Here is a 26,997-nt window from a genome sequence, read left to right on the forward strand (position 1 = left end):
TGGTAGAGCATTTACTACTAGCGGTTATATGTAATAGATTATTATTTGTTCCAACAGATTGCGCCCTTGGTTCCATAACACCTGAAACAATCAACTGTGGTTATGTAGCATCTCGTAAGTCCCGGGATGACGACAGCAGTTCGGTTATTGTTCTTGATGGTAGCAATGTGACTTCATCCGAGGATGAAAGCGACGGTAGGGACTGTGGACCGCCGGGAAAGATCCATGGTTCATTGGTGTACAAAAATGGCGAACAAATCGATGACAGTGAGGAAGGATTTCATTCAGGAACAGAGATTACGTTTGATTGCATTGCCAGTATAACGGGTGAGCAGACCACTTGGAAGATTATTTGCGAAGACGGACAGTGGATTGGACGTTCTATGACTTGTGGTAAGTAGAAGCAATAGTCGAGGGAGTCTGTTATTTTATTATTCAAATCAATTTGTATCATTCTCAGATGACGATGACCCACTATATCACCGGATTCCTTCGGCGAATGGATCTTGTGTCTTCCGAAACAACGAACCGCACGTTGTTAGCTTTTACAACGATCTAGAGATAAGAGAAGATATTGTTGAATTCCCACCAGCAACGACAATCATATCTAGGTGAGTAAAGTGTCGCCTTACTTAGTCGTACTCTGCACCGACTGTGATACTGATCTCACCAGAAAGGACGTTGGTTTTGTGGTACCACTTGTTTGTATCTAGGACAACTGAAATACAAATATTTCGTTATTATGGCGCCCCTAATTCATTAATTAAATTAGCTTTTCTCACTGGTATCTCCGGTTTGCACCACGACCGACATGAAGTTACAGCTGTAGTAGCACTCAGGCGGAGGTGCCAAAATCCATTCTTTCGCTCCTTTAAGCTGCGACTGCCAGGATGGCAAACGGACGTTGTCTACCTGTTGAATAAATAAATAAGGAATTCAGCCATTTGAAATGTTCAAATATAATTAAAGAAAACCACACTATTATTATTTGGAAACACGTTTTTTAACCCTACATTTTGAGGCGGTAAATGTACTGACATTCACATTACATTTTTCTGTTAGATCTAATGATAAAAATCCAATTTAATCTTCATAACAGAGGCCACTCCAATGTGTCAAAATACGTTGATTTTTCACATTTGCAAATTTGTTATTATTTGTCAAGAAGATGTAGGCCACAATGTGTAGGGGACGGTGGGGAGTTATGAACATAGTTTTGTTTTCGGGGCATAACTACCATAAACATTGGTCGATTTTAGAAATTTGACTTGGTATATCCACAAGCTGAAGCATTTTAAAATAATCAATAAATTATCGTTTTTGAGATATGACAGAATGCGTGGAATCGGCATTTTTTTGTTTGGTGGAGGCTTGTGAATTATCGCAAAAAGTAGAAGAGATATTTTTGTGATTTATTTTTATTAGGGTTATAGAAGACCAATTTTGAGATATTTCTAAAATAAAGATGAGATTGAAAAAGGATCTGATTCGTAATGAATAGGTAACAACATGATTCGCGCGAAGCCACCTGAATTCGCGGTTGTAGCACAGGGAGATTAAAATGGTGGTAGAATCCTGTTCTTCACATATAATTGAACCTTTTTATATTATAATATGTATGATGAATCATCCCTGATTTTCGAATTATGGTTCTGTTCTTAAAAAAACTATAATCCACTGAAATGCATGCTTCACAATTCCTTTTTTAAATATCTTTGAAAAATACGTATCTCCATCGACACACTAAAGGTTCATACAAAACTTTTAATGTAGAATACATTTAAGGTTTCAATATAGGGGTCCCGTTTCAAAATATCGGCCGCGGCGCCGCGTCAGATTTTGAACGTTAATAACTTTTATCATACTTAACAGAATGATTTGATTTTTAGGCCAATTTGTTGCAAATATGTTCCTCTATGCTGTATTAAAATTTGAAGTATGTATAACATGTACTAATAACAAAAAAAATGTGTTTTGAAAAATCTTTCGAAAACGACTCGGAAAAGTGAAAATTTTCAGCCCATCCCGCACAGAGCCGTCGTTATGGTAGACCAACCGAACAATAAAATAATGAAAAGTTTATATATAGGTCCACTATATGTTTGTTCGTATGGTTATTCGCATTGGGTTGCTTGACGAGAGCACTTGGTGGGGGAAAGACGGCATATTCCTTTGGTTAGGCCATTAGAAGCCGGACGGAAAGGAAAGGCTCATGCACGGCACGAGAACGAGGGAGAAAGCGATAGTAGTGCATATTAGCGCGATTATATAAATATCTGTCGGTCGGTTTTTCTCATCATTCGTATTCGTTCAAGCACTAGCAAGCAGCCAGTCCACCGAAGAAAAGCAGTCGGCGATGACGACGGCGGAAAAAGTGCCCCAGCTACTGGTGACTCATCGCAACCCGATCAGGAACTGTCGCCCTGCAAGAATTTCGCCCCAACAAAAGGGCAACAGAGTAGGCTATCGTTCCAGCGTCTGGGTCGTGAGATTGTGCAGGACTGCAAAGTCGAGCTACGCTTACAAAGCTCAGTCGTAATGATGCCCCGAGAAGCCAACGATGCCTACTTGGTCGGTTTGTTCGAGAATGCAAAATAGTGCTTTCTAGCTCACCGTGTCCGCGGGGAGTGCGTCTGAATTATGCTCCCGCAATAAAACAATAAACGGTTCTTTACAGGACCAATTAATTGTGTTCTAATAAGAGTTAAACTGAAATTTACATTTTATGGTGTATAACAAATAATTTTCAGAAAGCAATATAAGAAATACGATGTGTGGAAAGAAAGAGAATTTAAATTATCTTCTCTCGCTCGTTTTCGTGCACTGCTTTTCCATTCCTTTCTGTTGCTACAACCATCATAACTAAAACGAATGTGCGTGTTCCCCCACCATCTCATGACCAGTGTTGCCACAATTGCATGTCGCTATTACAATTTGAATTATTTTATTGATCCTCTCTAGTATTGATAAAATATAGAACGTGCAAAGTACACTAGTCGCATGCTTTTATTCGAACTTTTTGGCAGCCTCCGTTGATTAACTGCATAAATCGATTTGTTTGTGCAGCTCCTTGCTAGTAGCAAACTAAATAGCCTTTATCAGCGCTAACAAATAACACGAAAGAATTTAAATTTGTGAAAATCTTTTCCTTCCTTCTTTTCAAATCTGCAACATTCTTTGAAAATATTGTTTGAATGTTGTTATTGAAAAACTGAACATGCAAGTTTGCTAGCACTGGCCACTAGATTGAAGGCGATGGAAAGACAGAATATTCGTTTTGGTTATGCTAGTATTGGTAGCCGAACGGAAAGGAAAGGCGCAGGAATGGCACGAAAACGAGCGAGAGAGCGATAGTAGTGCTTTCTCGTATATGAATATTGGTCGTTCGGTTTTTCTCATCATTCGTATTCGTTCAAGCACTAGCAAGCAGCCAGTCCACCGAAGGAAAGCAGTTGGCAATAGCGACGGACGGAAAAAGTGCCCCAGCTACTGGTGACTCATCGGAACTGTCGCCCTGCAAGAATTTCGCCCCAACTAAAGGGCAACAGAGTAGGCTATCGTTCCAGCGTCTGGGTCGTGAGATTGTGCAGGACTGCAAAGTCGAGCTACGCTTACAAAGCTCAGTCGTAATAATGCCCCGAGAAGCCAACGATGCCTACTTGGTCGGTTTGTTCGAGAATGCAAAATAGTGCTTTCTAGCTCACCGTGTCCGCGCGGAGTGCGTCTGAATTATGCTCCCGCAATAAAACAATAAACAGTTCTTTACAGGACCAATTAATTGTGTTCTAATAAGAGTTAAACTGAAATTTACATTTTATGGTGTATAACAAATAATTTTCAGAAAGCAATATAAGAAATACGATGTGTGGAAAGAAAGAAAGAGAATTTAAATTATCTTCTCTCGCTCGTTTTCGTGCACTGCTTTTCCATTCCTTTCTGCTGCTACAACCATCATAACTAAAACGAATGTGCGTGTTCCCCCACCATCTCATGGCCAGTGTTGCCACAATTGCATGTCGCTATAACAATTTGAATTATTTTATTGATCCTCTCTAGTATTGATAAAATATAGAACATGCAAAGTACACTAGTCGCATGCTTTTATTCGAACTTTTTGGCAGCCTCCGTTGATTAACTGCATAAATCGATTTGTTTGTGCAGCTCCTTGCTAGTAGCAAACTAAATAGCCTTTATCAGCGCTAACAAATAAAACAAAAGAATTTAAATTTGTGAAAATCTTCTCCTTCCTTCTTTCCAAATCTGCAACATTCTTTGAAAATATTGTTTGAATGTTGTTATTGAAAAACTGAACATGCACGTTTGCTAGCACTGGCCACTAGATTGAAGGCGATGGAAAGACAGAATATTCGTTTTGGTTATGCTAGTATTGGTAGCCGAACGGAAAGGAAAGGCACAGGAATGGCACGAAAACGAGCGGGAGAGCGATAGTAGTGCTTTCTCGTGTTTTCATATATGAATATTGGTCGGTCGGTTTTTCTCATCATTCGTATTCGTTCAAGCACTAGCAAGCAGCCAGTCCACCGGAGGAAAGCAGTTGGCGATGATGACGGTCCGCAAAAGTGCCCCAGCTACTGGTGGCCCATCGCAACCAACTACCGATCAGGAACTGTCGCCATGCTAGTATTTCGCCCCAACTAAAGGGCAACGGAGCAACTAATCCGCTGGCTAACATTCCAGCGTCTGGTTCGTAAGGTTGTGTATTACTTCAAAGTCGAGCTACGCTTACAAAACTCAGCCGTAATGAAGCCACTGATGCCTACTTGGTCGGTTTGTGGGAGTGGGCGTAAATTACAATAAAAGCAACGGTTCTTTTCAGGACCAATCAATTGTGTTCTAGTGAGAGTTAAACTGAAACTTTTATTTTAAGGTGTGTAGCAAATTTTCAACAAGCAACATAATACGTTGGGTGGAAAGAAGTAGCTTGCACACGGAACAAAAATTTAAATTATCCTCTCGCTCGTTTCGTGCACTGCTTTTCCATTCCTTTCTACTGTTATTATCAGTATTACCAAAACGAATGTGTTGTTGCATGTGTTTAAGAGAAACGTTGAAGTCGCATGCTTCTATTCAAGCTTTTTGGCAGCCCCCGTGAACTAACTGCATTAAATGATTTTTTGTGCAGCTCCGTGCTAGTAGCAAACAAAATGGCCCTACCAGTGTCTGATTCGTGAGATTGTGCAGGACTTCAAAGTCGAGCTAAGCTTATAAAGTTCAGCCGTAATGGTACCCGAAGAAGCCAGTCTTGTCGTTTTGTTCGAGGCTACAAAACAGTTCGCCAGGCACGTAACTATCATGCCAAAAATATCCAACGATCCAGCGCATCACCATCAACACCAACGCCGATACCAAAGGTTCTTTTCAGAACCACCATTATTACCATAGAGAATTATTTGAAAATTTCCCATTCAAACGTGATTCTGTTGAATATTATTAGATTTAAATTAACGTCTCGAATTGAAATCACGACGCTCCGGTTATGTGACAGACATTACCCACCCATCTTTTTTTATTGTGACCACGACACCCCATTTCAATATTTCTGAATGAACAGAAGGTCGAGTTTGGAAAGTTTGTAACTTTCATTGTACTTAACCAAATTACACAATGTTCGCACTAATGATTCAGAAATATGATCAGGAATCTTCTGTTAGATTTGTAAGTATGTATAATTTACATGAATAAAGAAAAATTGATTTTCAGGAATCAATTATTATCTGTTCTTCCATTGGCCAGTACTACGCGACTTCCTCATGCTAACAATTAATTTCATCGTTAGCCATCTCCCTCACCAAGGCCAACAACGCCAACAAAACCGGTCCTTTTCAGGACCACCATCATTTTTGTAAAGAATAATTTGAAATATTCCTCGCCCAAATCAGCTTTTGTCCGAAAATCCTAACGAGTATCAACATATTTGAAGAACGTGTTCCTTATGTATTCTACATCTCTCCGGTTATGTCGCAGACATTACCCACCCATCTTTTTTTGCCAATGAAAGCCAATTGCCCAAGGAATATTTTGCATTAATTTACTTTGAAATCGGCTACATAACGCGACCACAAATATAATTCAGTAAAAAAAACTTTTTGTTTATGTTTATGTTTATTACCTTCACCAACAGGCCCCTTGGCCTCAATGGTGGTTGCTTAAACTAATTACATTTTAAAATTGCCATTTTTGCTTTTATCGCATTCCGCTTCCGGTTGAAGTCAAAGGCCGTCGCCACACTGTTAAAAGTTCGCTGAAGTCCGGTAACAGCGCTCTGGCAACCATAGTCGGTTCTCCTGAACGGAACTCGCAGAAGAGAGTTATTACGTAGAGCTCGAACGCGGGCTTGAAGATTTAGACGTCCGAGTATTGTAGGGCAATCCACTCTGGCAAAGAGTAAGTCTGAGACGAACAGGGCTCGAGAGCAGTCCCTCCGAATGCTGAGTGTATCGAGGTGAATTAGCTGGCAACGATTTTCATAGCTCAGCAGCTGAAATCTGTTTCGCCATGGGAGATGCCGAAGGGCGAAGCGTATGAACCGGCGTTGGACAGCCTCGATTCTGTCAATCCCGTTCTGGTAGTACGGATTCCAAACAGCAGAACAATATTCTAACGTTGAGCGGACCAACGCGCAGTAAAGCGATTTAGGACAATATACGTCCCTGAAGTTTTTCGCTATTCGTAAGATGAACCCAAGCTGTCGTGATGCCTTATCCACGATGTATGAAGTGTGTGGTTTGAACGTTAGTGCCGAATACATGATGACTCCGAGATCTTTGATGTGAGAGTGTCTTGGAATGCTCGAGCCGAAGAAATGGTAGTTAAACTGAGTCGGAAGGCGTTTCTGCGTGAACGTAACGGTTGAGCATTTGCTCCAGTTCCCTCTGAAGAAGCTCGGCATCGGTTTTATCCCGTATTTGTTGAAAAAATTTCATGTCGTCGGCGAAAGAAAGGCGGGGTCCTTGTAATGTGATATTGACATCATTAAAGTAGAGGAGGAATATTACTGGACCGAGATGGCTTCCTTGTGGTATGCCGGATGTAGCGAAGAATGGTGCAGATAGACAGTCCTTAATGCTGATTTGAAGTTGCCTTCCATCGAGGTAGGAACGAAACCAGCGCAGAAGTTGTCCATGAATGCCGAGTTTGACCAGCTTCGCTATTGCGATATCATGGTTGATTTTGTCGAAGGCCGCAGATAGATTCATGTAAATAGCATCCGTCAGCGAATCCATCCATTACATATGTTGTGAACGAGAGCAGGTTTGTCGTGTTTGGAGTGAAAGAAAATAGGATCTAACACAACCAGCTCGAATAGTTTTGATATGGCACTGAAACACGACATTCCCCGATAATTATCAATGTTCGATTTGTTTCCTTTTTTTAATTGGAAACATGTGCTCTGCTTTCCAGCAGGAAGGGAATGTTCCAGTAGTGAGTGATAGCTCGAAGACTCGCCAAAGTGGTTCAAGAAGCCCGCTGATGCACCTTTTGACAAAAATCGAGGAAACAACATCTGGACCCTGGGAACAAGATGCTTTCAGTTTGGCATTTGCTGCAAGAATGGCAGCATTATCGACACAAATTCGGTTGATGGTTCGTCCTAGAGGAGCTAAATTTGCGGCGGCAGCGACTTGTTGTGGTGGAAGGCGCTCGTTGGAAAATCGCTTGAAAATTTGTCGGAGAACAGTTGGCAAATTTGCTTAGTGTCGGTGCCATTAAACGACATACAAGATGGTAAACCGGATTCTTTTCGCTGCTCGTTAACATACTTCCAGAACGACTTGGGCTTGGATTTGAGTTGACGCTCGACGTTTCGTTGGTGTCTAAAAAGGCGCGTCTGCTTTGTTGTTTGTATTCGTGGTTGAGTTGAAATTTTAAACGTCTAAGGACGGTTGATTGCCAAGGAGGGTGTTGATCGGTACTAATTGTTTGTTTTGGCACATGGCGGTCGATAATGTAGTTAAGAATACTAGAAAACGTCATCGCTGCTTCGTTCGCGTCGTCATAGTTAAGATCTTCTTCCCAGTTTATATCCAACAGCGTGCTAACGATGCTGTCGTAGTCAGCGTTTTCAAAATCGTAGACGATAGAGCTTGAGACATCTTGAAAATTCACTCCTAGGTTACCAGCGAATACAAGATGTAGTGGGGGATGATGACGCACCTGCTTGACTAAAGGAGTCGGTGCAGTGCAGCAGTACGGAGCGTAGACCCGGGTACTTACAAAGCAGAGGTCCAATGTACGTCCATTCTCGTTGGTGACATTATTAATTTGCCGAAGAGTTGCGCTGTTGTAGTTGTCCAACGTACAACTGGCATTGTTAAGCAGATTTTTCGATATACAATCGTACAAAACCATTACTTGCCTGGCACCACGTCAAGCCAAGTCAGTTGAAGTCGCCCAGTATAACAATATCATCAGATGGGGCGGCGATCGAGGCGATAAAAGAAACGGAGGAAAGATGCACATCGATCAGGCTGGAATCACGAATTCTGTCAGGTGGAAAATACACAACACACAGGAACAGATTGCGATCGGCAAGGTTCACTGATATCCACACTTACTCGGAGCTCGCCCACCGGTCATAGTTGATCACTCGGGCTTTTATACCATGGCGAACGGCGATAAGCACACCACCGCCTGATGCCTTGTGGCTGTTGAGGGAATTGCGGTCACAGCGATAGTCATCGAATGCTGAACCAAAGACCGGGCGAGACAGAGTACGGTTGTCGAGCCACGTCTCGGTCAGGGCGATAACGTCGTAACAGCAACCCGTGGTCGAGAGCAAATAGCTGTCCGTTGATGAATTTAAACTACCAACATTCTGGTAGTAAACCTCGATGTTGTTTGAGGACGGATCAGGTACAGCAGAGAGCGAAGCCATGTTGCCGTGTAGGAAGATCCTTTCGTCAATTCCACGAACACTATCGGAACGGCTCACGGTCGCTTGGTCGACTGTGGTGAGGGATTCGAGGCATCTCGAATCAACTGCGTCGGGCCCCAAAATACGACTATCGTCGGCGAGAGAAATAGTTGGCATCTGATAACAAGATGTCGGAGCAAAAGGTAAAAAAACTGGAAGCGAAGTGTTCGGAACAGATGTATACTTGCCATTTGCGGCAGGTTGGAAGACCCTTTCACCAATCCCACATACAGGACCGGGACGACTGATGATCTCTGGCTGCAAGTGCTCGACTGTGACGGGGAGATCGAGGGCTTCCATAGTGCCAACTGCGGTGCGTCTCAGTATGCGTTGAAACCCGATGGCGCAATGCGGAGAGCAGGAACGGGGTGGTAGTAGCTTACGGCGAGAGTCGTACGATGAGCTAGAAGGGTGAGTCGGTTCAACCGTTGTATCGTTACAATTTGTATAATACTTGCCGAGAAAGGCGGCTTGGAAGACCCTTTCTCCACCCACACATACAGGACCGGGACGACTGCTGAACGCTGGCGGCAAGGGCTCGACTGTAGCGGGGGGATCGAGGGCTTCCATAGTACCAACTGCGTTGCATCCCAGTATGCGATCGGTATCGATACTCCTTCACAAGGGCGGTGTAGCTTGGTATAGTGGCATGCCCAATCGTTGCGGAGTCCTCTGCATGACCATTGATGGGCCGGGTTGCATCAGAGAAGTACATGCTTTTTCTGGAGGCGGTGGAAAATCAGTCGGCGGGCTCCAAATGTTCTGGGTACGGCTGTCTTCAAATTCCCTGAACAGTATACCTTGCGGCCATGTGTCAGGGTTAAGAGCTGCATCACGGCACTTTGGGTAAACTCCAACTTTGAAGGATATGAAGTTCAAAGTGCTGACTTCTATGCCTTTTTAACAAGCGGAATGACCTTTATCTTCTTGTTACAATATAGTCCTTCTTTAGACTTTTTTCGACAGTCTCTTTGCTAACGCTAGGATGAAAGCGGAAAAGATACATCCAGAGCAACGCCGCGGGAGGTGGAACCGTAACAATGTTGCTATTATCGACTAGCTTTCGACCACCAACAAGAATATTGCTCGGATCAGGGCCATGCTTGCGATGTTTCTGAGGTGGTCGAGAGGTATCGGAGTTTGTCCGGACTGGAGTAGCTGTTGAAACCTTTCCAGCGATGCGCGAAATTTACTGGTTATTTTTGGATAACTCGACCTTTAGTTCAGCACATACGTCATCCGTTTTCCCAGCGGTAGCAGCGATAACACATCCAAATGAAGAAACGGTGTCGCGAAAGCGAGCAAACTTCATCAGCTTGACACATTCATTGCACATCCAAAATAAATTTGGGTTTTCCGCAAGTTTTACATTTCTTACAAAAGAAATGTATAGGATTCGCTCAAACTTTGACAACTTTTTCCAAGGCCTGGAGGGCCGAGTCTCATATACCAATCGACTCAGCTCGACAAATTGAGACAATGTCTGTATGTGTGTGTGTGTGTATGTGTGTATGTATGTATGTACAAAATGTCATGTAATTATCTCAGCAATGGCTGAACCGATCTTAATGAAATTAGTTTCAAATGAAAGGCCTAACGTTGCCATTTGACACTATTATTTTTGATTTTCGATATGTTGTTTACTTTCTGAGATATGGGCGATTTTGTCAAAACACAGCAGGTTTTTCGCAAATAACTTTTGAACAATACGATATTGTCCCACAAACTGCATATAAATAGAAAACTTGTAAAAATACCTTTGTAACAAGCTATAAATTGTCTAAATCCGTACACGAGCGACGGAGATATTAGACATTTTGTATTTTTAGTTCTCGCTTATCAATTTCCACCAATTAAAAATGAGATTGTTTCATACAGAGTATTGCTTTATTGGTGTTTTAGGGGCAAAACTAAACCGATTTTGAATATCGGGGTATGAAAACACATCTACGTGATTCAAGGAATTCGATGTTGAGAACATTTTGTGAATTACCTTTATAATAAAAGAACTATTTCTCAAAAATCAATATATAAGTTCACTTCAAAGACAAAATAATTCGTTGATAAAGAAACAGTGAGTTCTAGTATTTATTCCTTGGATTAGGCATTGCGTTCAATCATGAGGTAAATTTTGGATGGTATATCAATACACAGATCAACAAGTAATTCACCTAGTAGTGAGATAAAAGATTTCTAATATAATTATACTTGTGGCGTCACCGAAAGCAACTGTATGTTTGAAGCCCAAAAATCTAGCGAAAATTTAGCTCTTTTGCAAGATTTTGGTTATACTGGTTATGGAGCAAAACTTACTACTTACATTATTTATGATAAGAATGTAAGAATCAATATATCATAATAATATACTATACAAATAATGTCACTGCATTAACCATCATTTGCCGTTTCTCACACGCCCCCCCATCTCTCTCTCTCTCTCTCTCTCTCTCTCTCTCTTTCTCTCTCTGTCTCTCTTCTATCGCATTTATCTAGCTATTTCTGTATGCATTTCTAAGTTGTGTGATAAGATCTTCTGCCAATCTGAAATATTTATTAATTGTAATTGCGAAGGTTTGAGAAAACAAAACTATTTTTTGTCTGCTGCTACATCAACTCAACTTTAATTCAATTGTATTCAAAGCCTGTATCTACACTATAATTAAGGAAATTCATGGCTATATCAGAAAAATATTTGGCTTAACTGGGTAATATGAAAGTATGACGATGGAAATTTTCAAAAGAGACATTCCACGTGCGATATTTAAACTATTCGTATCTCTATTGAATTTTGAATGAAATATATGCTCAAAGACTTAAAGCTGAAGCCAGGATTTCGAAGACAAAATACATGAGAGGAAGAGGTTCTAGAGACGACAATGTGAACCTCCCACCCGAGTTCGGATTGACGGTGACGAAATCGAGATGGTCGACGAATTCATGTATTTGGGCTCACTGGTAACCGACGACAATGATAACAGCAGAGAAATTCAGAGACGGATCATAGCGGGAAATCGTGCCTACTTTGGACTCCAGAGGACGCTCCGGTCGAACAAAATTCGCCGCCGCACGAAGTTGATTATCTTCAAGACGCTGATTAGATCGGTGGTCCTCTACGGCCACGAGACCTGGACTATGCTCGTGGAGGACCAACGCGCCCTTGGAGTTTTCGAACGAAAAGTGTTGCGTACCATCTATGGTGGCGTGCAGATGGAAGACGGAACGTTGCGCAGGCGAATGAACCATGAGTTGTATCAGCTGCACATTCGCTGTATTGGTACGAACTTTCATGAAAAATAACGGATCAAAGACCAAAAATATCCACAAATTAGATCCAGGAAAAGAAGTCCCCAAAGTACCCACTCTCGATGGGGGATGCAACTACAATGTGTCTTCTAACTTATCGTCGTCCATATTTGGATATACTGAGTAGTTTGAACCATTTCTTTTTCACAATATTGGTCTGTATAGGACTTATTTATCCATATTTTCTACACGAGAATTCCGAACGAAACAATACAAACACGGCTTTTATACAATCGACATAGCCTAGACATTTCACACTATTTACTTCAATGCAAATAAAAACATTGAAATATCTACCTGTCTCATTGACGAATCGCATTCTCCCTCTGTCGTTCTCTGTTCAAGGGACTTGAAAGCACATGTGACCTTGTCTCACTTTACTATATTCAATTGCGCGTTAAAATACTGGACCAGTAAATTCTGTTCTGCACATAAATCGTTTTTCGGGAATATGTGACCAAAAAGTAAACTTTGAATTCGTCAAGTAAAGAAGCATGAAAACAAAAAGAATAAAACAAAAAAAAGATAGAAGCCCTAGAAAGTCCATCGCATATTTATTAGCCTTTTCTCAGAAGATGGGATTTTCAAAAACATTTCAAAACTTACTGATGCAATGGTTTTCATATTCGTACAATCCGGTTTATTCATTATCTTTATTCAAAAATGTGTTTGGCTTCAAATATATGACCATTTCATTTTAATTAATAATTTCATTCCGCATCTTTTTATTCGTTTTGTTCATCTGCGTTCATTTTACTTATTTTATTCGTTTCATTCTTTGGATTCACTCTGATCAGTTTATTCTTTTTGTGCATTTTACTCATATCATTCATTGTTTTCATTGTATGCATTTTATTATTTTTTTCCAGTTTATTCATTTTGTTCAGTTTCTTCATTTTAATAATCTGACTACTTTTTCAGTTTTAATCATTTCATCCAAATAATTTATTTGATTCAATTTATTTCTTTATATTAATTTATAACCTTTTACTGTTGTTCAATTTTTCATTTCAATCAATGCATTTAATTCTGCTAATTTTCTTCTTTTTATTCATTTTATCACTCCAGCTCATTTTATTTATTTGATTCGTTTGTTTTATTAATGCATTTCATTTATTTTTTACTTTATTCATTTTGTTGATCCATTCTTTTTATTCATTTGATCCATTTCATTAATTTGATTCATTGTATTCACTGGATGAATTAAATCAATTTGATTCATTTAATTCATTTGATTCATGTGATTCGTGTGATTCATGTGATTCATTTGATTCATATGATTCATTTCATTTATTTGATGCCTTTCATTTGATTCATTTGATTTATTTGAATCATTTGATTCATTTGATTTATTTGATTTATTTGATTTATTTGATTGATTTAATTCAATTGATTCATTTGATTCATTTGATTCATTTGATTCATTTGATTCATTAGATTCATTAGATTCATTTGATTCATTTGATTCATTTGATTCATTTGATCCATTTGATCCATTTGATCCATTTGATTCATTTGATTCATTTGATTCATTTGATTCATTTGATTCATTTGATTCATATGATTCATTTGATTCATTTGATTCATTTGATTCATTTGATTCATTTGATTCATTTGATTTATCTGATTCATTTTATTCGTATCTTTAATTTTATGCATTTCATGTTCAGTCATTCGTTTTATTTCATTCAATTTGTTAGTACGAGTCAATTTATTCTATTAATCTTATAACTATTTCTAAATATAATCTTAATTTTTATGTAATAACCTAATCTAATTTGATTCGTGTATTTGGATGAAAATTATAATGATTTCCATTAATTTTTCTACTTATTTTATGAATTTAAAAACCTATTGTTTCATTTTTTGCTTTACTTTCTTATTTCGGTCGTTTAGTTGATTTCTATAATTTATTCAGTTTATTCGAGATTTTATTCGTGCAAGACTAGAAACTGTTTTCATCCCACCTCTAATTGGGTGCCTACTTCTCGTGAGTTCTGCAAACTAATCCAATAGTGAAATGTGTAAGAAATGTCTCATCTCACTGCTAGGTGGATTAAATCGGTTTTTTTTTCAAAAACGGCTTGTGAAGTTGTTTCCCACATTGCATATGTACCACATTTTTGCAAAAACCCATACATTCGTTAAAGTCGTCATCCGATTTGACGGTTTTCGCGCAGTGATCGCATGCACTTACCATCATGCGTGCCGATCTGAGCATGCGAACAATGAAATATAAATGGCGCTCCGTTCGGTGGAAAGTTTTGGTGGTTAATTCACAGAAGTTCACTCAAGTGCGTTCTTCGCTGGTTTTTTCGCAACACAAAAGCAAACAGGAAACACTTTCACACTGCACAATAACAATGTTAAAAACAAAATTCTCAGTCGATTAACACGACAAACAACGATAAAAACTTCATAAATCTCGTCAAAAAGTAAAAATAGTTGGAGCGATTTATGTAAACAACTAATCGGTAGGAATACACTGAACCAAAAAAAATTTGGTATATTTATTCGCTAGTTACCTGAACACGAAGAACATGAGTTAATGCAACATTTGCTAATGAGAAAGTGACGTCATGACAGTAGAAATATTTAAAAGTAGTTACCACATTTTTATCATTTATAGCCTATCAGGAATTGACGGTGTTCACAACTCCCCATGGTTCACAACTCCCCACCGTCCCCTACTAACATACTATGCGTAAAGTACGTTTTCTTGAGTTGTGCCAGCCTTTTACTACCCCATGTATGAAAAAGATTGATTCCATTTTGAAATACTATAGCCTCACTTAGGCTACATATATAAATGACCACAAACCTTTACATACCCTCTGGTAATTACGTAGCTTAACGGTATCCCTTATGGCTACATACATATACAAAAATTCAAACTTTTCCATTTTTTCCCGCATCTCAACATATGTAACCCCTTAAGTCCAGAGATCTGCGAGAAACCCATGTGAAATTTAAGTTGGATGGTTAAAGATTAATGTAGAAAGCGATACTTTTTGGCCATCTGTTGTGATAAACTAGTTACTTGATTCATCTGTACTAAGGTTTGTGAACATTACTCAAGTAACAAGTGCAACATAAGTTTTATGAGTAGCTATAAAACTACCATAAAATCTCAATTGTTACTAAGTAGCTTAACTAACTCCGCAAATCCAATTCACATTTATTTCAGGAATCGAGCCATTACTGTAGACTTCTTATGCCTTTGGAACTAGCCAGTATGACCAAATAGTATTTAATTGACTATTATTGACATAACAATGAAAATACCAGAAATTTTAAACGCGCTTCAATAAGAGTTTTATCATGTATAAAGTATTGGTACCGATTTATATGAGTAAATCGTATCGGACTGCACTCTTTAATCCGTACCCCAAATTCAAATAAGTTTGAATAGTGTCATATTCGCTTAATTCACTTTTCTTATAGCATAAATATGTGCAAATCGATATGGCCGTCTCCGAGAAATGGATGTGATTTTAAAATCAGGAATTGGGCTGCTTCAAAGCATGTAAGAAGACAAAATCAACAAAAATATAAAAACATATAATGAAGCAAGTGTGGTGAACCCGCTCGCCAAATGTAGGCTTGCGATGTCTCCGACCCAGCGAAACGACCAAGTGCAACAGCAAATCCAGCTGCAACAGAAGCAGCGAAAGCAGCTCTGGGGGGTCATACCGAGTCCGAGCGGTAGGGCGCAGTAGCGCGCCAAGCTAGAATTTCTGGTGCGCGCCAAAATCAGACATTACCCAAGAAGATCAGCAGTCTCAATTGCCTAAAGTGACGAAGCTTAGGAAAAAAATCGAAGAGTTCAACGAATTCGTGGAAAGCAAGGGCAATGTGCACGGACAGATCAGGGATTTAGTAATTAACATCAAATTCGTCGTAGCAAAATGCAATCATATGGCGTTACTGGAGAGAGATGAAAACGCCGAAAAACCACTGAGGATCATGGAGATAGCGAAAGCAGAAGCCTATGATACACTGAAGGCAGACCGGTATTCCCATCCTTAGAAAAGAGAAGGGGGAAGGGGGTACCGAAGGCACTGAAACATGTTGAAACAATGCGAAACAACCGATAAATGGAGAGTGGATGGCGAAAGTTAGTAACTGCTGAAAAGAGGAGGAAAAAAAAGATGGGTGGGTAATGTCTGCGACATAACCGGAGAGATGTAGAATACATAAGGAACACGTTCTTCAAATATGTTGATACTCGTTAGGATTTTCGGACAAAAGCTGATTTGGGCGAGGAATATTTCAAATTATTCTTTACAAAAATGATGGTGGTCCTGAAAAGGACCGGTTTTGTTGGCGTTGTTGGCCTTGGTGAGGGAGATGGCTAACGATGAAATTAATTGTTAGCATGAGGAAGTCGCGTAGTACTGGCCAATGGAAGAACAGATAATAATTGATTCCTGAAAATCAATTTTTCTTTATTCATGTAAATTATACATACTTACAAATCTAACAGAAGATTCCTGATCATATTTCTGAATCATTAGTGCGAACATTGTGTAATTTGGTTAAGTACAATGAAAGTTACAAACTTTCCAAACTCGACCTTCTGTTCATTCAGAAATATTGAAATGGGGTGTCGTGGTCACAATAAAAAAAGATGGGTGGGTAATGTCTGTCACATAACCGGAGCGTCGTGATTTCAATTCGAGACGTTAATTTAAATCTAATAATATTCAACAGAATCACGTTTGAATGGGAAATTTTCAAATAATTCTCTATGGTAATAATGGTGGTTCTGAAAAGAACCTTTGGTATCGGCGTTGGTGTTGATGGTGATGCGCTGGATCGTTGGATATTTTTGGCATGATAGTTACGTGCCTGGCGAACTGTTTTGTAGCCTCGAACAAAACGACAAGACTGGCTTCTTCGGGTACCATTACGGCTGAACTTTATAAGCTTAGCTCGACTTTGAAGTCCTGCACAATCTCACGAATCAGACACTGGTAGGGCCATTTTGTTTGCTACTAGCACGGAGCTGCACAAAAAATCATTTAATGCAGTTAGTTCACGGGGGCTGCCAAAAAGCTTGAATAGAAGCATGCGACTTCAACGTTTCTCTTAAACACATGCAACAACACATTCGTTTTGGTAATACTGATAATAACAGTAGAAAGGAATGGAAAAGCAGTGCACGAAACGAGCGAGAGGATAATTTAAATTTTTGTTCCGTGTGCAAGCTACTTCTTTCCACCCAACGTATTATGTTGCTTGTTGAAAATTTGCTACACACCTTAAAATAAAAGTTTCAGTTTAACTCTCACTAGAACACAATTGATTGGTCCTGAAAAGAACCGTTGCTTTTATTGTAATTTACGCCCACTCCCACAAACCGACCAAGTAGGCATCAGTGGCTTCATTACGGCTGAGTTTTGTAAGCGTAGCTCGACTTTGAAGTAATACACAACCTTACGAACCAGACGCTGGAATGTTAGCCAGCGGATTAGTTGCTCCGTTGCCCTTTAGTTGGGGCGAAATACTAGCATGGCGACAGTTCCTGATCGGTAGTTGGTTGCGATGGGCCACCAGTAGCTGGGGCACTTTTGCGGACCGTCATCATCGCCAACTGCTTTCCTCCGGTGGACTGGCTGCTTGCTAGTGCTTGAACGAATACGAATGATGAGAAAAACCGACCGACCAATATTCATATATGAAAACACGAGAAAGCACTACTATCGCTCTCCCGCTCGTTTTCGTGCCATTCCTGTGCCTTTCCTTTCCGTTCGGCTACCAATACTAGCATAACCAAAACGAATATTCTGTCTTTCCATCGCCTTCAATCTAGTGGCCAGTGCTAGCAAACGTGCATGTTCAGTTTTTCAATAACAACATTCAAACAATATTTTCAAAGAATGTTGCAGATTTGGAAAGAAGGAAGGAGAAGATTTTCACAAATTTAAATTCTTTTGTTTTATTTGTTAGCGCTGATAAAGGCTATTTAGTTTGCTACTAGCAAGGAGCTGCACAAACAAATCGATTTATGCAGTTAATCAACGGAGGCTGCCAAAAAGTTCGAATAAAAGCATGCGACTAGTGTACTTTGCATGTTCTATATTTTATCAATACTAGAGAGGATCAATAAAATAATTCAAATTGTTATAGCGACATGCAATTGTGGCAACACTGGCCATGAGATGGTGGGGGAACACGCACATTCGTTTTAGTTATGATGGTTGTAGCAGCAGAAAGGAATGGAAAAGCAGTGCACGAAAACGAGCGAGAGAAGATAATTTAAATTCTCTTTCTTTCTTTCCACACATCGTATTTCTTATATTGCTTTCTGAAAATTATTTGTTATACACCATAAAATGTAAATTTCAGTTTAACTCTTATTAGAACACAATTAATTGGTCCTGTAAAGAACTGTTTATTGTTTTATTGCGGGAGCATAATTCAGACGCACTCCGCGCGGACACGGTGAGCTAGAAAGCACTATTTTGCATTCTCGAACAAACCGACCAAGTAGGCATCGTTGGCTTCTCGGGGCATTATTACGACTGAGCTTTGTAAGCGTAGCTCGACTTTGCAGTCCTGCACAATCTCACGACCCAGACGCTGGAACGATAGCCTACTCTGTTGCCCTTTAGTTGGGGCGAAATTCTTGCAGGGCGACAGTTCCGATGAGTCACCAGTAGCTGGGGCACTTTTTCCGTCCGTCGCTATTGCCAACTGCTTTCCTTCGGTGGACTGGCTGCTTGCTAGTGCTTGAACGAATACGAATGATGAGAAAAACCGAACGACCAATATTCATATACGAGAAAGCACTACTATCGCTCTCTCGCTCGTTTTCGTGCCATTCCTGCGCCTTTCCTTTCCGTTCGGCTACCAATACTAGCATAACCAAAACGAATATTCTGTCTTTCCATCGCCTTCAATCTAGTGGCCAGTGCTAGCAAACTTGCATGTTCAGTTTTTCAATAACAACATTCAAACAATATTTTCAAAGAATGTTGCAGATTTGAAAAGAAGGAAGGAAAAGATTTTCACAAATTTAAATTCTTTCGTGTTATTTGTTAGCGCTGATAAAGGCTATTTAGTTTGCTACTAGCAAGGAGCTGCACAAATAAATCGATTTATGCAGTTAATCAACGGAGGCTGCCAAAAAGTTCGAATAAAAGCATGCGACTAGTGTACTTTGCACGTTCTATATTTTATCAATACTAGAGAGGATCAATAAAATAATTCAAATTGTAATAGCGACATGCAATTGTGGCAACACTGGTCATGAGATGGTGGGGGAACACGCACATTCGTTTTAGTTATGATGGTTGTAGCAACAGAAAGGAATGGAAAAGCAGTGCACGAAAACGAGCGAGAGAAGATAATTTAAATTCTCTTTCTTTCCACACATCGTATTTCTTATATTGCTTTCTGAAAATTATTTGTTATACACCATAAAATGTAAATTTCAGTTTAACTCTTATTAGAACACAATTAATTGGTCCTGTAAAGAACCGTTTATTGTTTTATTGCGGGAGCATAATTCAGACGCACGCACAGTGGACCTATATATAAACTTTTCATTATTTTATTGTTCGGTTGGTCTACCATAACGACGGCTCTGTGCGGGATGGGCTGAAAATTTTCACTTTTCCGAGTCGTTTTCGAAAGATTTTTCAAAACACATTTTTTTTGTTATTAGTACATGTTATACATACTTCAAATTTTAATACAGCATAGAGGAACATATTTGCAACAAATTGGCCTAAAAATCAAATCATTCTGTTAAGTATGATAAAAGTTATTAACGTTCAAAATCTGACGCGGCGCCGCGGCCGATATTTTGAAACGGGACCCCTATATTGAAACCTTAAATGTATTCTACATTAAAAACGCAAGAAAAGATGAAAAGAAAAAGAAGAAAGAAGACTTGGCCGCACCAAGAGAGGTATAGGAGAGCAAATGACGGTCTCGGTGTGACGTACGCTGCGATCCCCAAAAGGGTCAACGAGAATTCCAAGCTGAAGGAGCTAGGGCAGAACCTAATATGAACCAGACGCACTCAGAAAGGTGAAATGCTGTCCGATCTGGAGAAGGATCCATTGATCAAAAGCTCGCCCTATCGGGAACTCGTTGCAGAAGCAGTGAGAAGACAACCAAAAGTGAGAGCTTTAGTTCAATAAGCGGTGGTCGAGTGCAGGAATCTGTACGAGACCACATTTTTTATTGTTTATTTCTTAACTTCGGTACGCCGTACATACACTTCTTAAAACTATATATTTCTTATTAATAACTTATATCTATGCTTGGAAAAGTTAAAATCAAACACTGAAGGAGCTTCATTAAATCTGCGGCAACATCTTTCCAGTAGATTATTTTGTCCATATGAAGTACGGTGTCCAGGGATTCACAACAGAGTGGGATTACGAAGAACACGAGGAAGCGCTTACAAATTAACGCCCAATAGAAGATCGGGACCGTTGATATTACCTGACAGCAAGTCGAAAACGAAAACTCTTTGCTGGAAGATACGGCGAGTCGCCGCAGACCGAGTAGCATACATCTATTGGCATAAGGAGGCAATACAACTGGATCATTCTTTGTATACGTTCTAGTTGGTCGCTTTGAACGGCATGGTATGGTGCCCACACTTGCACAGCACACTCCAGAACACTTCTGATCAGAGCACAGTAAAGAGCTTTTATTGCGTAGAAATCATCGAAGTCCGCCGTGTTCCGCTTTAAGAAGCCCAGCATTCCAAAAACCTTAGCAGTTGTCGCGGTGATATGGTAGGAAAAGCTCAACTTTCTATCGAAGAGCACTCCCAAGTCACGGATAGAGTCGACGCTTTCAATTGTTCTTCCTTTTAGGCTGTATTCATAATGTCCTGGAATAAGCAAGCGTCCGAAACTAATTACTTTGCATTTATTAACGTTGACTTCCATTTCTTTTAAGCGTGCACCATTCTTGAATAGTACGGATATCTTCGGCGTAAAGTACCGAAGGGATAGTCCGGAAGATTTTGAGATCGTCCGCGTAAAGCAATTTCCAAGACTTGATCCGACTACAGTTATCATTAATAAACAAAATAAAAATAAGCGGGCCTAGATGACTGCCTTGAGGGACACCTGTAGGTGTTCTGAATGCGCTTGAACGCGTGTTTTTTATACTCACGAATGCCGAGGGATCGGGAAGATACGCCTGCAACCAGTTAGTCAGCCAGGTGGGAATTTCCAGACGCTTTAATTGCGATGTTGTGCTGGTTGTCGAAAGCTTTTGAAAAATCGTTATAAATTGCGTCCACCTGATGACGCTTCTCGACGGCCTGAAACAACTTAGAAGTGTAAGCTATCAGGTAAGAAGTTGTTGATCGTTTCGTGACAAACCCGTGTTGATACTCCGAGATAATGTGGGATGCAGCTGCATACGTGACGTAGTAGACCAGCTTTTCGAGAACTTTGGAGAGACAGTTTAATAATGAGATACCTCAGTAATTTTCAACGTTGTGAATATTTCCAGTCTTATGGATGGGAACGATTGCAGCTCCCTTTCGGGCGATAGGAAAAATGCCTTCTTGCTCTGTCGCTGGAAATGATGCACACTGGAAGAGACAGTACGTGGGCGCAGATTTTTATAAATTGGGGCGAGAGATAATCGGGGCCATGCGCTTTCAACGAATCAGCAGCAGTCAGAGCCTTCAAGACGTCAGCTCGAATTACAGCGGGACGGGAGAGATTTATGTTGTACGATGGTAATGTTTCCAAAAACTCTTCCGAAAAGACGGTTCATGTTGACAGCCTTTCTTCAATTCCGAATGCCGATGAACTGTCGGAAAAATTAGCGAGGGCGACGTATATGACTTAACAATGCCGTTGAAAATGGATCCGAGGAACAGCCGCCGTCCGGCGTATTAGTGGATCGAAAGGCTTAGCATCCTCCAGGTTGCATGTCTAAAAGCCAGAAGACGCCTTCAGAGAGCAAGATCTGAGACAGGCAGAGAAGAGTGTAACATGACATTCTTGGCGGCTAGGGCCGCTTTTAAACTCGAGATAGTGCTTAGCAAGTCCACCTGCCACAAGGAGCTGTGCAAAGAAGTAAACGCTAACCCCTGGGGCAATAGTTGCCGTGTCGTGATGGTCAACGAGGCCAGTCGAAATGTGTGCAGACAAAATGAAGATTATCGTGGAAGGCCTTTTCCCAAACCACGACTCAACCGCATGGCCACCTAAACCGTACGTCGATACAGACGGTGGAAATGCGAGTCTCCAACAACGAGCTCCAGGCGAAAGGGCTGAAACCGAAGAAAGCTCCCGGTCCGAACGCTATCCCCATCGTTGCACTGAAGACCGCGATCCTGGTGTTTGCGGACATGTTCAGGATAGTTCTACAGCAATGCCTGGACAAAGGCTACTTTTCGGATAGATGCAAAATCTAGAAGCAGCTGTTGCTGCCAAAACTAGGGAAGCCACCAGGAGATCCAGCATGGTATTGGCCTATATGACTCTTGGTAAACTTCTGGAAAGGGTCATCTTCAACAGGCTTACGAACTACGCTGAAAGTGAGAACGGACTATCGTAGAAGCAGTTTGTGTTCCGGAAAGGGATATCGACGGTGGACGCCAGCCACACAGCCGTCGTGAGTGCGAAGAAGGCATCGAAGCAAAAGAGAAGGGGTAATCGCTTCTGCGTCGTGATAACGATCGAGATGAATAACGCGTTCAACAGCGCTAGCTCGGTGACTATTGCCGTAGCGCTGCACAAAGTGCGGGTTCCAGATGATTGGTACAAGATTCTGAAAAGCTGCTCAGCTCAAAACCGAGTTCTGGTCTACGAGACTAATATTGGTAGAGGTCGATTAGTGTCACGGCGGAGCACCTCAGGGTTCTTTACTCGGCCCAATGTTCTGGATTATAATGTACAACGTAGTGTTAACACTGGAGCTCACCATGAGAGTCCAGATCGTCGGCTTTGCAGATGACGTTGTCCTGACGATAACCGGACCTCCGACGAAGTAGAGATATTGACGGCAGAGACAATAGGCATGGTGGAAACCTGGGTGGCTTATATCAAGTTGCAGCTGGCTCACCATAAGTTGGAGGTAGTGCTGGTCAGCAACCGAAAGAAAATCTAGCCTTTTGTGATCAGCGTCGGCGGACACTCAAGTCCATCGATGCATGCGCTGAAGCATCTGGGTGTGAACTTTTACGAATGTATTAACTTTCATGCAAGAGAACCAACTTAGTTCTAAATGCAAATGTTCTCAATACACAAATTCCATGCTTACTTTAGTTTTCCATGTAATCAATCTGACACAGATATATTATTCCTCTCACCGAAGTTGATTCCTTCTTTCAAACATGACCAGTTTATGGAATCGTACTTATTTCAAAACGCCTTCAAAACTTCACGCCAAATGGCTCTTATGCTAAACGGCTATTATGTCAAACGACTTTTATGCCAAAGGACCATTATGCCAAGCGACCTTAATAGTATTCAATTTTCTGTACATTTTACGCCAAATGACCATTATGCCAAATGGCTATCACATTATTTCTTATACCAAACGGGCATTATGTCAAACGGGCATTATGCCAAACGACGTTATGCCAAATGATTTCATACCAAACAGGTAAGCCACGTGGAGAAATGCTGTGCAATATTTCAAAACGATTGGTCTAGGAGATTTTGAGTTATGATGTACACAGCAAAACAAATTTTATTTCGAGGCTTCCTTGAAGGTTCACTTTTCAATATTTTGCAATGAACATTCTATTGTAGCATTCCTATATGGAAATTAAATGAATCGTTATACTAGCACTATATACTCTGTATCGCTCAAAACAAATAAAACAGTGTTTTTTCGAATTAACATTATCCCTTCTGAATTCAACCCGCCTCCCCCTCCCACTTTAAGTTAATTAAACGGTGACCATATTGCTTTTTCGTAAATACTTCTAGCTAACAAGAAATTTAAAAATAAAATTTTCGAGGAGATAATTTAAATTTTCATGATTCCGTCCTTAAAAAATAACACTAAACTTTTTAATGATGATTGATATTGAAATGCCCTACAACACGTACTTTCCTTTATCTTTTCTTCATTGCTACTTACATGCATATGCGCACCCAGTCCATGTCCGCCCATAAAGACCCAATCAACAGCGTTGTTCTCAGATGATTTCGGCAGAAAGTAAGGTCTACCGTAATGCTGTCGTAACTTCTGCAGTATCACCGGATCACAGTTGCTCCATCCAAAATACCACGGTTCGGTTCCTATCTCATAGCGGACACGTGCCTCGTCTAAGCTCAACGCCTCATAAATATTACGAAATCCAGTCTGGTACGGAAAAAATTGACACTTGATAGCCCCTTTTCGTCGACCATATGTTTGATAAATTTCTTTGAAAAACCAGTAATCGAAATACTCCGTTGCCGTCCAATTTACGGTTGCATCGGTTACAATAACCGGTCCTCCGGTATAGGCGTATTTTTGTTCGAACTCATCCGGATCTACATTCGTGATGCGTGGAACATTTCGAATATCTCTGCAAAAGTTGCAACTTTCCGGCGGGCGGAATGATCTCTGCAACTGGTGGGGCATTTCAAGGAAGCACTGCATTCGGATGGAAAATGAAATTGAGCGCAAATTAAAATTCAACTGTGAAAATATGCAGAGATAGCTCATTTACATCTTCATTTGTAAACACATAGCTGAAGTAATGCTTCCCGAGCGCGAAAATAATGCACGCCAGAATGAGTTTACACTTGTGTATGCCACGATAGCGCAAATAGTCGCGTTGCAGTTCTTGTTGCAGGGAAAAGGAGGGCAAACAATTAAACTCGACACCACTTGTGTTGAAATTAATTAAAAAATTCTTCACTTTTGTATCGATTTCGTCCATGCTGCTGTTTTGTTCGGTGTGAAAAACGCACCACTAAACAACTGAACTACCAAACCGTCAAATGGCCCAAGAGAGCAGGTCTGCACTGGGAAAAGTTTTGATATTGACTGATTGTAACAGTTTATAGTCAGCCTGTACAGTTATGGTTTTCCCTTTTCTTCCTTTTCGAGTCGCACAGTGGTACTGAGAACATATTTTCAACTCCTAGGTTATGCGTATAGTATGAAACTTTTGTGCGATAAGGTTATCTAAGAACTTTTTCGGCATGTAATAATCATTTAGTGTTTAATTATAGCTATCATTATGAACAAAGTTATGCATTTTGGTACGATGGGGCTATTCCTATAAATAATATAATACTCCTGTAAAACTATGAATTATAATTAAATATTTTTTTGCTTTCTTTTTTCTGTTTCCGAAAATTTAAATCGTACAGTATTTCATGCAACAATTCTAAACTTAGTAATTAATTTCAAAATTTGACACACTAGCAGTTTTCGACCATCCACACAACGTGGTATTTTCTGTATGGTATTAGGAAAGCTAGCTGTGGGTCGCGAATTAGTGCTCTTCCCTTACGAGGACAATCTGGGCGGCAAACTTCAGACTGTCTAAATTACTGAGCCCTTTGGTTCCCTTGTGCCATTTAGTATCACTTCCTCGTTGAGCTTCCGACTTGTTCGCGAACTACTCGGTCTAGTCCCCGACGATGGATCTAGCTTACTCCGACGAAGAGTTCCTCGGCGAGAGAAGTTCGAAGGCGAGCCAACTAGCCTGATGCTGAGGTCAGTTTAGCGATTCCGGTGGAGTAGGGCGTCCGATTTGCTGGAGCCCCAGCGCGACTGGTGGTGCTTTGTCACAGTCTACTCGGTCTAGTTCCTGGCGGAGAATCTGACTATACGTTAACAAAGTGTTCGGTGCCATTTAGCACCGCAACTTCTTTAAGTCCTTTGATTCCCTTCTTGTACCATTTAGCACTACTTCCTTGATGAGCCATTCAGCTCCCCGACTTGTTCGCGAACTTCTCGGTCTAGTCCCCGACGATGGACCTGACCTACTCCGACGTAGATTTTCTCTGCAAGAGAAGTTCTCCCGAAACCGAGCCAATCAGCTAGGTGCCGTGGTCAGTTCGGCGATTCCGATGAAGCAGGGAGTCCGGTTCACTAGTGCCTAGATGACCAACGACTGGTCTAGTCAGTCTAGTCCCCAGCGATGAATTTAGCTTAAGCTGACGGAGAGTTCCCAGGCGAAAGAAGTTCTTCCAACACCGATTCTTCTTTGGTTTTCGATATATTTCTATCGGAATAACCGGGTGGGGTACCATGGTCGGTCTGGTGATTCCGGATGGAGCATGGCGTCTGGTTTGCTGGCGTTTCGACGACCCATACTCGGTGTGGTCTTCTGCGGTGGATCTCGTTTATTCCTACGGATAGTTCTCTGGCGGTGATTGCTCTCCCGAAACCGTTGCTCAATCTTCATCACTCCGTTTCCGCTGTAAGACGGTCATATGCTCCATAATATTTTCCGTATTCAATCGAAGTGATTGAGACAGTTTTGATGCTCTTATTGCTAAGAAGGGCATTTGAAAGCTATAGTTACGGGTCTTTATCGCTCTAGAACCTGCCGAGGTTCTAGAGGAACGATTGATGCGAAAATATCCTCATTTTGAAACCTAAAAAAATTGAAACGAATGGTATTTGATTCATTCGCCAAGCATCGAAAGTTATCTATTACGATGAGAAAACATCCATATTGGCGCGATCTTCATTCAGTGCTGAGTTGCCTCTAACAATACGTTGTACAGCATTTGTTGACGAATGAAAAGTTCTATTTGGCACTTTATGTATTTGGATTTGGTCACATACTACAAATAGGATGACCTGATAAG

The 26,997-nt window shown here is 40.6% G+C and overlaps 2 protein-coding genes across 3 annotated transcripts in view; one reads left to right on the top strand and one right to left on the bottom strand.

Annotated features, from left to right (window-relative positions):
- The window catches only part of LOC131682084 (uncharacterized), a 74,641-nt gene that overhangs the window by 29,766 nt on the left and 17,878 nt on the right, over nucleotides 1-26,997 (top strand). For both annotated transcript variants that reach the window (XM_058963290.1, XM_058963291.1), the window contains exons 9-10: nucleotides 58-393; nucleotides 461-611. In XM_058963290.1, the coding sequence (XP_058819273.1) occupies nucleotides 58-393; nucleotides 461-611 (487 nt within the window). The remainder of the gene's footprint in view (nucleotides 1-57; nucleotides 394-460; nucleotides 612-26,997) is intronic.
- On the bottom strand, nucleotides 160-25,203 carry LOC131682086 (uncharacterized). Its single transcript, XM_058963292.1, has 4 exons — nucleotides 24,897-25,203; nucleotides 24,320-24,820; nucleotides 783-912; nucleotides 160-718 (listed from the first exon to the last, which is right to left on the bottom strand). Exons 1-4 carry the CDS (start codon nucleotides 25,107-25,109, stop codon nucleotides 633-635), a joined length of 930 nt encoding a protein of 309 aa, XP_058819275.1. The 5' UTR covers nucleotides 25,110-25,203; the 3' UTR covers nucleotides 160-632.

This window comes from Topomyia yanbarensis, chromosome 2 (genome assembly GCF_030247195.1).
Source record: "Topomyia yanbarensis strain Yona2022 chromosome 2, ASM3024719v1, whole genome shotgun sequence".
Classification (NCBI taxonomy): domain Eukaryota; kingdom Metazoa; phylum Arthropoda; class Insecta; order Diptera; family Culicidae; genus Topomyia; species Topomyia yanbarensis.

Coding starts and splice junctions, on each gene's coding strand:
- LOC131682086 (XM_058963292.1), bottom strand. CDS start 25,109: ATGGACGAAATCGATACAAAAGTGAAGAATTTTTTAATTAATTTCAAC. Junction 913..24,319: donor GACTGGGTGCGCATATGCAT/GTAAGTAGCAAT, acceptor TTTATTCAACAG/GTAGACAACGTCCGTTTGCC. Junction 719..782: donor GGTGCAAACCGGAGATACCA/GTGAGAAAAGCT, acceptor TTTGTATTTCAG/TTGTCCTAGATACAAACAAG.